The sequence below is a fragment of the Macrosteles quadrilineatus genome, unplaced genomic scaffold, assembly GCF_028750875.1.
Source record: "Macrosteles quadrilineatus isolate MER2022 unplaced genomic scaffold, UCM_ALF_1.0 Scaffold_3__2_contigs__length_128488019, whole genome shotgun sequence".
In the NCBI taxonomy this organism is placed as follows: domain Eukaryota; kingdom Metazoa; phylum Arthropoda; class Insecta; order Hemiptera; family Cicadellidae; genus Macrosteles; species Macrosteles quadrilineatus.
The window spans coordinates 10117395-10130325 of NW_026542596.1; the positions used below are offsets into that span (position 1 = coordinate 10117395).

General features: G+C 32.0%; 1 protein-coding gene across 1 annotated transcript in view; it reads right to left on the reverse strand.

Annotated features, from left to right (window-relative positions):
• LOC128988755 (NADP-dependent malic enzyme-like) overlaps positions 1 to 6072 on the reverse strand; it is a 45341-nt gene extending 39269 nt beyond the window's left edge. The window contains exon 1 of the mRNA XM_054410360.1: positions 5993 to 6072. Within this exon, the coding sequence (XP_054266335.1) occupies positions 5993 to 6013 (21 nt within the window). The 5' untranslated portion in view covers positions 6014 to 6072. The remainder of the gene's footprint in view (positions 1 to 5992) is intronic.
• Positions 6073 to 12931: the final 6859 nt, after the last annotated feature.

A 12931-nucleotide genomic window follows, 5' to 3' on the forward strand; every position in this document is an offset into this window, starting at 1 on the left:
TGGTGGTGGTACAGTATATAAGCCGGGTGGTTTGTACTGTACCAGCTCACTCCTTGCTTTGCTGTATACGATCCACGAACGGGTAGTTAGTCTATGTGTGCAAATGCAAGGTTACAAGAGGCCGTCAACACTTAAAAAATAATAAAAAAGTAACATACTTTTAAAACAAATTTCAGGAAGGATTTTTCACCTCCTATATGTTCAAGATGGTGTTGTACCTACGCCACTGTGGTAAAGTATGAAATTTATTTAAGAATTTTGTTTGTAAAATTTTGCTAAACAACAATTTATACGTGTATTATCGGTATTATACAACATACGAAAGGTGACAGTGGATTGGGCCGTTCAGTATTTTTATTACAATAGGGGTAACCGTCATGAAGTGAAATGTTAATGTAGTACAGAGTTTAGTAAAAAATCTATGCGTGTTAACAGTAACAGTTTTGGTGAAAACGACTCTTTGACATATAAAAAACTAACAGTAAACCGTATATCGATCCTTATTTACTCCACGCAAAAACTACGCGGATTAAGGATCACCCTACTGAAACAAAGTTTCTACTTACAATTTTATCATTTGTAATCGTTAGTAATTATTGAAGAATATATTTACCTCAGAAAACATAATATGTTACACCGAGTAGTAACTATGTTACATATACTTTTTGTACATCGAGTTAAAAGTCGTCCAAAAACCGAAAGTTAAATCACAGAATAAATATATATTAACAGTAGGCCTATAAATAACTTGACGTTAATGTTTAGTGTTACGTAACCAGTCGAAATGTTAGCAGATCATCCACTAGTACATGTATACATATTGTCACTTCTTGTGTTTTTAAAACAGATTCTAAGCAATGCGTTCACCTACGATGAAACGGGTAAAAATTGGGTTTTCTCACTTTTGACCTTCAAAACACAAAATTAACCAATTTTTCTCTAAACCTTCCTTAAGAGCTTAAAAAACAAACAATTCAGTATATCAAAGTGTTTTTGTACGGTTATTGGTTACGGAGAAAACTAAAAAAAATTAAATTTAAAATCCCCATGTTATTCTTATGGAGAATATTGTAAAATGTTGTAGTTTGCTTGTTTATGGATATCTTTTGATCAAACTTGGAAAACATATTCATTTTATACTAAGCAATAATTATTTTACTTAAAACACACACTTTATTAGTTTCCTTGTAGCAGCAAACCTAGGTACTCGTTAAACCTAATTTTATTTAAATAGATCAATTGAAAAGCAATTCAGCCAAATGTAAATTCGCTTAGACAGCAGGTTAGCTGCGGCGGGGGTATTTACTTATCCTACATTCATTTGAAATTAATCACTAAACGGAGTTAATAACGGCAATGTAAAACTAAGATTAGTTTTATTTGGTAAATTACGTGGCTTTTATCATTTGCACTTTGGAATTTTATATTTCATTTAACCAGTTGCATTATGAGAATTTTAAATTATAACAATTGAAACGATTGGTTAATAATAATAAGTTTTGGGAAATCGTATGTTATATCATTCACTATGAGATACAGAAAAACTATTGTATTAATAGTCAAAGGTCATATGCGAGATATAATAACGAGACAAAGTCCGTACATAATGGAAATTATATAAATGGACATAAAACTTCACAAAACGTAAGTCTATAATTTAGGTAATACGAAAATTTAAAGAATAAAATAACAGTAAATAAAGAAGATGTGAGATGACAGTGGGGTTTAATTCAACAGTTGGCAACACGTATTTTAGGTAGTACTATCCTGTATTCCGTATCAACTGGAGTAGAATCGACGTAAGGCTCGAGTAAATACGGAGTGAGGGATACTGCTACCCGGCCTCGAACGCCGGAAGTGGCGCGGAGGGGGGACGGCCGGTAGTGATATCACTGAATCTAAATATCAAGTAGCATTATCCCTCCGTACATCGTTATATATATATATATATATATACGTCCGTGAACGCCATAACTTGAGTAATTTTTGTCCGATTTTGATGAAATTTGGTTTAAAGGTGTAAAGTGGGATAAACTTGAATGAGTTCGCGAACCAGCATGATTGGACCATGGGAACGGGGCTTTACGGGGGGTTTTATGGGGTAAAAATTGGTTTTTCTCACTTTTGACCCTCAAAACACAAAATTTCCCAATTTCTCTTTAGACAATTTTAAAGAGCTTAAAAAAACAAATAATTTAGTATATAAAAGTATTTTTGTTCGGTTATTAGTAACGGAGAAAATTAAAAAAAATTGTAAATTTAAAATTCCCATGTTATTCTTATGGAGAATATTGTCAAATGTTGTAGTTTGCTTGTTTATGGATATATTTTGATAAAACTTGGCAAATTTATTTATTTTGTACTAAGCTATCAATATTTTACTCAAAAACACATTTCATTAGTTTCCTTGTAGCAGCAAACCTAGGTACTCGTTAAACCTAATGTTATCAAAATATATTTAACTGAAAATCAATTCAGACAAATGGAAATTCGCTTAGTCGGCAGGTTTGCTGCGGCGGGGGTATTTAGAGAGGTTATGTTTTCGTGTATTGTCATTGCCACTGAAAGTGATGCAACGACTTGTTGTATGATCAGCTGATTTCATGTAATTACGTGTTTGTAAAACTTCGTTAAATATTACATTGCTAGCAGCATTCTTACCATAAATAATATTGTATCAGGTACAATTCGGCAAATATCGGGTAATCTGCCTTGCTTTAACTTCCACCAACTTAATTAAGAATACGCGAGTATCAACATGAACAAGTCGGATCAACAATTAAATTGGTCAACTGATCAGCTGATCAGCTGATTAGTTGACGTTCGAAGCATTACAATTTTAATTCTTTTCTCTCAATACTTGAACCTCATTGGTCCGTTACCTTTGTTGATATGAGAAAAACTATGTTGATATGAAATGAAACTATGCTGATATGAAAGTAAACAGCTGTTAAGTGAAACTTTTCAATTCTAAGAACTGAACTGATATGGCTACTTTAAAAAACGGTCGTAAGTAAAATATGTTTTCATTTATCTTAAGAAAGGAATCAATACGATTTAGGCCCGGTTTCCCCAACTCATTTAAACTTAGTTTTAAGTTAAACGGTGATTTAAACTTAGTTTATTTTAGATTTGTGTTTCCCCAAATTTAAACTAGGTATTAATCTAAGTTCAAACTAAACCACCTCTCGACTTGGTTTAACTACTGGGGATAAAATAAACTAAGTTCAAATTAGTAAATTACAACAGTAACATAACCTCAAATCAAAAACAAAAAGTAGGTGTTAAAACAATAATAATTGAAGCAACTGCAAATTCATTTGGACGAAAATAGGCTTGGTTTAGGGCTAGCTTATAAGTTAAGTTTTATTTATATTTATATTTATTGTGTTTATTAAGTTCTTTTTTTATATTTTATTTCAAGTTAGGCTACTTTGCAGTATTTGCCCCTTAACTCAAATGGAAGAGTTTTAATAGACATTTTCGAAGAAGTAGAAGATGAAGATTATGACACTTTAGTACCTAGAACAAGAGGGCCTACTAAAATAAGGGACAGAATTGACCATTTCAATAAATGGAATGAATCCGAATTTCATAACAACTTTATAATAACTTGATAACATAACCTTAAACAGTAATGTTATTCTAGCTGCATTCCCACTTTGCTGTCTGCCGTCTGCTCTACTGAGTTGTAGCGTAGCGTTGTGGTGGTTGTAGGAAACACTAACACTAGCCCAAAGCCCACCGAAGATTCCTTAACAAATACACATTCAGGATTGCCAACAGCTCGAATTGCCGTTTATCTTAAACGAAGACAGTAAAATGTTGGAGAAACCGAACACACATTTTAAACAGAGTTTAAAAATAAACTAGTTTATTATGAACGTAGTTTACACCATTTTGGGGAAACCAGGCCTTATAGGATTGAATGTTTATTCCTCTCTTCAATTGTATACATTTATAACCACTGCAAACATCATTTTTATTTGTCTTCGATTTTACTGTCAAATGAAAGGAATGTATATACTTTTCTTTGAAACGAAATACAAACAGTAGAGTACTTTTACAATTTAAGTACAGTATATTTAAATCACTTAAATTAAATGTTATTTAATTTCTTAGGGTAATTATAATTATCAGATTGATATATTGAAATATGTTGATTTGTTCTTTTTAGATTTTATAATCCTTGTTGATAATCTGAAGACGATTTTGAGTTATATTACCCTCAGGTGTATGTAGTCTGTACCTCAATGTTTACTGTTTATTTTTTGTAATCTATCGACTTTTAAAATAATTTATCCAAATTAATTTAAATAATCGATTCGTAAACATGCTTTTGTCCTTCGCTATTGAAACCAATGACTAATGAGTAAACCTCACGTCACCAACATTTCTTAAAAAGAAGATTAAAACATTATTTAGTATATCAGAGCACCAAATGTGGCCTGAAATGAAACACATAAAAAAAACTTTACAATTAATCATAAACTCCCAGAAAACTAAAGTTTTAATTTAATTATTTATTAAATAATACTAAATATTCAGACTATAAAAAATTATAAATCTACCATAACCCTTAAAGTAATAAATGCAATTCATCATTTGTTTCAAATTTTATTTTACAAATATTTTATAATTAATTAAATACCAATTGTCAACCAAGGTCACTTGTTTCAATGAAAAATAAAGTCTTATTTAAGAAGATCAGAAAAAATTAGATAATGAACGATTTTAAAAATTGTATAACATTTTAAAAAGTAAAGCTTTGCGCTATGAAAACAAAGAAACAAATTAACCAAGAGAAATTCACTTCCCAACGTCAAAAGCACAGCTGGTCCTGCTACGGATTAATTAACTGCTTCACTTATTAAAATAAGATGTATGGCTCTTATGTACTTTAACCTTTATGGTATTATTTGCGTTAAAAAGGTTAAACAGACTAACATATGGCGTGATCATGCCTAACCATTAAGCCTTCGTAATAATATATACGAAAATAAATATCAAGTTACCTTACTTGATTATATTGAAACTACAAGTCTGTGTTACTTCTTTGTGTGTTACTTCTGAATGTTTACTAGTGAGGTGACTTACTAACTCAAATAGTTTATCTTGAAAATAAAAACCATGTATTTTTGAAAAAAATTATACCTACACACTTAAGTAAACATATACAGGGTATCCCGGAACTCTACCAATATTTTAGGGCATTGACCCTGGGTAATAAACGTACCTAACTATCATATTTAAATTGTCCGGATGTCCTTAGTTACTCACACAGCCGCCATTTTATTTTTTTCAGTTATTATTTTTTTCTAAAGAATGGTGAAACATACGAAATGGAAAGTTTGCACAAACATTTATGACAACTAGACAAAGCTACAAAAAAATTATGAAGATTTTTCAAATTCATAAAACAAAATGGTGGCCATTTAAAATTTTCTTTCTTAAATAAATCAAAAACCATTGATTTTACAACAAATTTAAATGGCCGCCATTTTGTTTTATGAATTTGAATAATCGTGATAATTTTTTGGTAGCTTTGTCTAGTTGTCATAAATGTTTGTGCGAAGTTTCCATTTCATATGTTTAACCATTCTTTAGAAAAAAATAATAACTGAAAAAACAAAATAGCGGCTGCGTGAGTACCTAAGGACTTCCGGACAATTTAAATATGATATTTAGGTACGTTTCTTACCCAGGAGCAATGCCCTAAAATATTGGTAGAGAGTTCCGGGACACCCTGTATATGAATATGTATACATTTACCTGTTAAGTACACATAAGTACGCAAACTTATTTGATTAATTAAGGCTGATTGTGGAATAGTCGTGAGTTTAGAAAATCAGAGACATAATTACGCTGGTTAGAAATAAGAAGATATGTTGGTGTATTAAGTTTACATGTAAGTATGTACATTTTTAAAATTCCGTATTATTAAAACAATAAGCTAGTTACATTATACAACTTAAATTACAATATTTCTTACGTTGCTTCCTTGAATAACCATGGTTGTAGAAGAGAAATGTTCCGGTCAGCAAGCTAAACACCAAAACTTATCAATTCCACAAAAGTTACAATACTTATACAACAAAAATAGATTAAGATAACAGTTTTTGTTTACATAATAACTCAATGCATTATCTAGTAATTTATGTGATTATCAAAAAGATTCGTAGAACTACTTTAATCTTAACAGCTTTGCAAAAATCTTCCGAGAAAGTTTGGTTTCTGCGTCTTATTTTAACATAGTTTAACGTTTTTTGCGGAATAATTTGGTTTATAAATGGATATTTATTACTTTCGTCATCCTAATATTGATTTTCTGCGTTTTACTTTACAAATTCCTAGTGAAATGTTACATTTACGTAACCTAGTTTATCTGATTTATCTTGCTCAAAGTTCATACATTTTTTTTAATTATTATTAGAATCAAACAAAAGTGTTTGTAGTTTAATAAACTTAATTATATGTTAGTAAAAGAGACCTTTGGTAATGTAACAAGGCCATAAGTCACCAAACGTTACATTTATTAGGATTTGTTCCCATCTTAATTAACCAGCACTATTTTAAGACTACGTGTAAGTGCTTAAATAATTCGGTTAAAATATTCGAGAGTAAGGTATTTTTCAGGGAACCGAATCCTGGAATCATATTTAAAGTGACTTTAACTCGATAAAATCATATGTGTTGGTAAATATTACATTTTAGCGAATTTCCCATATAGGGAATAAGCTATTACCGTAGTACTCATGGTAAGACCTGGACCCAGGACTAATTTACTTTTTCGTTTTGAGGTCCCTAGAGGCCAAAAACACCATCCGTTCAGATTCATATATATATATTTATATATGTGACCGTTAGCGCGATAACTCGAGCAAAAAACATCCGATTTTGATGAAATTTGGTACAAACGTGTAAACCTACGTTTATTCGAACGATTTCGCGAATCAGCATGATCGGACTATGGGAACAGGGGTTTATGGGGGGTTTTATGGGGTAAAAATTGGTTTTTCCCATTTTTTACCCTAAAAACTTAAAATTTAGCAATTTCTTTTCAAACCATTTTGTAGAGCTTAAAAAAAACAAATAATTTAGTATATTGAAGCGATATTATGCGCCTAATAGTTGCGGAGAAAATTCCAAAAATCTGTAAATTTAAAATTCCCATGTTATTCTTATGGAGAATAAGTAAACTGTTGTAGTTTGCTTGTTTATGAACATATTTTGATCAAATATGGAAAATGCATTATTTTAATACTAAACTATTAACATTTTACAAAAAAAAAAAAAACTTTTTACCCTTCCTGTTGCAGCAAACCTAAGTACTCGTTGAACTAATGTTATTTAAATAGGGAATAAATGTGATATTTTTAAGGAGACATTTTAGTGTAAATCCAATCAGGCAAATGGAAATTCGCTTAGTCTGCAGGTTTGCTGCGGCGGGGGTATTATAAGAACTAAGGCTTCTGTATGTATTTCAGTCACGCAAAATCCACAGGAGAAAGCTGTCTGATATCGTACACTAGGATTACTATAGACTCGATATCAGCGCAGGGCTGTCATTTATTCGAAGATTCTGGTTTGTGAAGTAGGCCTTAATGTCGATTAGTAGTTTAGGCTACAAAAAATAACTAAATGTTTTTATGTAGCCTCAATTAACTTTATCTAATTGTCATTGAACTATGGTTGGAAAAAAGAGGGTTTATTAACAATTAAATAAAAAATGTATATAATAACTCACTTAAACTACGATGAAGGCGATCCTTGGTTGGAAACTTGCAAGTAACATATTTTTCGTTTGCACATAATATAAGTAGTATATAAATAAATAGTTATATAAATAAATTTGTATATAAAATATATAAAATAATTCCTTGCTTTGTCTACTTCAGTCTACCTGAATGGACTACTTGCAATACAGTTTGTGAATTGTAGTTATGTTTTTGTAGCTATTAACAAATAATGCATTATTATGTTAACTGCAGCAAACCTAGATGGTCATGTTACGTTAAATAAGTTTATGTGCATTGTTTTATATATCTTCAACAGGTTTTCCTGTAGAATCATGCCATTGTAAAAGAGAAAATGAATCTTCTTTTCTCTCTTAGGAGGTAGTAAAAAAATGTTCTCAGATGTATTCATTTACTAAGAAAACCAAAAAACTAACACTCATCTTCAAAGCAATGTACAGTCAGTAAATCCTCAAGTTATTTCTCTCAGAACCTTGTTGTGGCGTGAAGAGAATGTAGGTTGTTCTCCACATTGTTAATAACATTCTGGAATTTGCACGCGGTGGAAATGTTAGGTGCAAGTTTACTGCACTCCTAACTTCTGGAATATTGTGTTTGTCTATTGTTAGAGTACAATGTTTTCATTCTATAGATGATTAAAATGAACATATTTAGTGTTCCATTCATTTTACGCAAAAAAAAAAAAACAAGTAGGCCCTAAACATCGTAAAATAGTTATTTGTGTAACTAGTGGGTGTAGTGGCCCCTACTGCACACGAAAGAAATGTTTACGCACGAACCGTAGGCGAGTGTGAAAAGTTTCTCGAGTGCAGCAAAGGCAGTTTGCACTCGTATTACACATTGTATTTTTCCTACAGTTACTATAAATCATATAAATAGTTAGTCTTTCAAACACAGTACAACACGTTTTTAGGTTAGGTTAAACCCAAATTGTACGAAATGGGAAACGCTGCACTAGATCGTTGTCGTAATACCTTTAAGTGTTGCTAACTTATTTTCAAGCGTACACGGATTACGTGCATAATTAAAAGCAAGCTGTTTTGGTTGTTTGGTTAAAATACTGAAAAGCGGCAAAAGAAAATAAATGCGATGAAAGTAATTAAATGCAGCAATTATTTTTTCCAGTTTCCTGAAAAGGTGGGCTTCCTTTGCACGTAAAAGAGCCAAAAATGCTGCATGTACCTACTTTTGCTACAATCATAAAAATGTTCTTCTATTATTTACTTAGGAAACTAAAACTACTTAAAGTCTACTCTTTGCAAGCTATTCTAAAATCTAAAGCCTTTTTGAACTGTATTTCATGCGTGGTTACGATTGAGTGCCCTAAAGGTTTAATAATTTTATTTCACATAACTTGCACTTCACATTAGCTTTTTACATTTAGAGAAAAGGAGTTGTTTTTTTCTACAAAGCTGCTTTAATTTAACAATAGCTTTAATTTAATATCACAAACTAAGCTGTACGCAATTTATTTTTGTTCCTAAAATCAATTAAATATCTATAACTATGTTTCTTTACTCAATGGTTAATGGTGTAAATTAACGTAAATGAAATACAATGAACTATGGAACGAGTAATAATAACAACCTTTATGTATTATACGTTGTTGATTTCTTATTTACATTGATGCAATTTGTGCCCTGGTTGACAATAATATAGGTTGGCTTTCTAAAAAAAGGTAATACAAGTTTTACATTTGTTTACTGTTATATCTATATATAAAGCTGGGATGTATTGGAACTTTTGATAAAACTGTAAGCCGTACACCTACCGCATACTTGAATGAGTGGTCTTGATGTGAAACTTGCCCGAAAAATATCAGTTTATTAATTAATTCATATTGCTATTTTAATAAAAATTATAGTATTCCAAACGAAGCCAATATTCGTCTTTCAGTAATTTTTAAAATGTTGCAACCTTAGAACATAGTAACGTGATTCTTTAATTAATAAAAGGCATTCTCGGAGATTAAAGAAGATTGCTCTTTCTTTAGTGATTGAAAATAAACAGCATATAAATCAGGCTAAAACCTCCTTATTAAATAATTTCATTTAGAACCTTGATAATCTAGGTATAAAAATATTCAGAAAGTTTTAAATTTACAAAAAAAATAAAATTGAAAGAATTTTTTTTGTGTTGGATTCTACTAAAAAGGCGCATTTTGTCTGTTAATATTATTTTATATAATTTCTATGGTAACTTAATTTGTTTATTTTTGTATTTTAATCTCCATGACGGCACTTTGGCATGGACTAAAGTTGACACACTGGCTGGCCGTCCTTATTGCATTCTTTGCTTTGTGCGTGACCATAAAGCCGCCAGTTTTCATCTTCTAAGCTATTTTACAAAAATATATTTAGAGTGGCCAAAAATATTATTAAAACGTAAATTATTAAAATAATTACTAATAAATTATTGTTATACTTCTAACATAATTAATTTTTGTAAACATTTACAAATTATTTAAATAGTTTTTGTTTATTTACAGTTTGTTCAGTGCTTATTTAATATAATCAGCCCTCAATCTTTTGAAAACTCTTTGTTTTTTATATGTTAATCTATGTCTATCTATATATTAATAGGCAAGCATGTTTCTTTAAAACCCTTTTTCTCAGCTCGTGTGCGTCGTAGGGAAAATTTACGCATACTGTTAGAAAGATATTTTCCTGTAGGTGTGCAGAATCCCATTATAAATTAAAATAGGCTCAAAGATAAGCACAACAAATGAAATTGAAATTAACAAAAAATTAACATGGGCTTTATGGGTTGCCATGATGGTGACGAAATAACAACAAAATATAAACAGATAATCAAAACAAATTCCAATCACATGTTTTATTTACAGTGGGGTGAAAAATAGAGAAGTATGTACAGTGCAATTGGATTTTTTAGCTAGAAGTGGTTAAGCTGTGGTGGAATATCTTTGAAGATGGACCTTTTAACTATTGCATTCAAATTTAGTGATGGCTGCTTTGAAAATAATTAAATTACATGAGCAGATATTAAAATATTGAATCGTCTTGCAAAATTAATGTTGATCATTATATTATAGAATAATGTAGTTGCTGTGACTGGGATACACATGATAAACTTTTGGGACATAATGATGATTTACGATTCGGAAAAAGTTGTACGATAGGCCAAGGAAGCAAGATTCGAGTTTGGTGTATAAAATGCAGTAGCTTAAATACTGAATGTTTTATTATAATAAATCAGACATTGACATATACTAAATTAATTTATTTTATCAATGAAATTTATTAATTTCTTAAGTAATACAACATTGTCCCTAATTGACAACATGCCAGTTTGTTTGTATTGATTTGACCTCACAAATTGACATCTGAACATTGAACACAAGATCGCACCATCGATGTATATAACCTAACACCATCGATGTTACGTTATATACACCGATGGATCGCACTCACTACAGCCTACAGCCAAAAAGGTTCATCCGCAAAGATATTCCACCATACTCAACCACTTCTAGCTACAAAATCCATTTGTACATTTTTATGGTCGAGTTTCGACCACTGGACGACTTCTAGTATTAATTAATGGCAAGATGTTTAATTATTGAGTTAGCTTATGTTGCTTTCACTAAAAAAAGATACATTTTTTCAATCTGCTATTATTTTTTTCTTACCTATGAATACTAGTCCACTTTTTAATAAACACACACAGTTGTATAATTTTTCAAGCTTTAGCAGAATAGATGCTGTGTTGTATTTTTAGTTAGCTTTTTATCACTGTTTTATCACGTTCAGTTAATTTTTTTTGTATTTCTTTAAAAGTTTTAATTTAAAGGTATGCAGACAAATATTTGCCATCAAGGTTCGTCATTCATTTATCCAACGTATATTTTGAGTTATACTCTACTTAAAATACTCCTGGAAATAAAGGCTTTAATTTGAGATAATGATCGTTTGCTTCGAGTCCAGACTCGAGTGCCAGTAGTTACCTAAAATCTTTTACGAGGGTCATTTTACAGCCCGAGGCTTGGCGGTGCGAGTGTCAGCCAGGTATCAGTCATCAGTGGCCGGTTCGGGAACGGGACGATTGGCACACATTTCTGGATCTTCTGCCCATGGCAGTATTGGCACAATCATTTGAGCGGAATAAGTAGGGTCAACTCGCCTGCTTGTAAAAGGCACGATTGGCACAACCGCTCGACCAGGTAGACGCCATCGAACGAGGGAAAACGGGAAGTTTAAAATTCCCCGTCAACTCTGCTACTACAGTCATTTGTCGGTAATATCGCGTATTTTCAAAGGTTAAGTTAGGTTAGGTTAGGAGTTAGGTTAGGTTAGGTTAGGTTAGGTTAAGTTAGGTTAGGTTAGGTTAAGGTAGGTTAGGTTAGGTTATGTTAAGTTAGGTAAGGTTAGGTTACGTCAGTGTCGTTTTATTTGGATCCAGCTAGCGCAGTGACCGTAGCTGCAGATTTGTCGTGCAAACTTACACCTTCCTTACTTTAATAAGCACCACAGCAGGAAATTTGTGGGGACAAAACGATATGCATTTTCCCGCATTCTGGCTACCTGGCTGCTATTTCCTTACCGATCTGTTGTGCCAATCGTGCCTTTCCGAACCTTACAGATTGACCCTTCAATCGCCTCTAATGATTGTGCCAGTCGTGCTATTCCAAATCGGCTAAAAATGTGTGCCAATCGTTCTACGGCCACCGGTTGCACGGTGCGGCGAGTATGGGGGTGAAAAAGTCGACCGGTGGGGGGTGGGGGGGGGCAGGATGAGCAAAAGTTGTTTTGGGGACGAAATTAAACTGTTATAACCTAACCTAGCCAACCCAAACTTGATTATTATGAAAAATCTAATGAAGGTTTATTAATCGAATAGATATTAGCGTATCCAGTTAAGAAACTATACCCGGTCTCCGTTACATCCTGCCCACTACACCCCCTTCCACTAATACCCCTCCCATATATCCCTCTTACGCTCTAGGGAGTAGACTGGCACTCGGGCCTACCTGGCGATTTGACAGTTTATGACCCCCACGGCAAAAATAGTACGGTACTCGCTCCGCTGTAGTTTGAATCAGTAAGTTAAAGATACTGAATTACTCAATCAAAAAGCATATTTTATTGCCATTATTTTTAGTTTTATTTTTATCCAGGCAACGCAGGATTTTGCTGCCAGTAGGTTGTTAAAAAAAC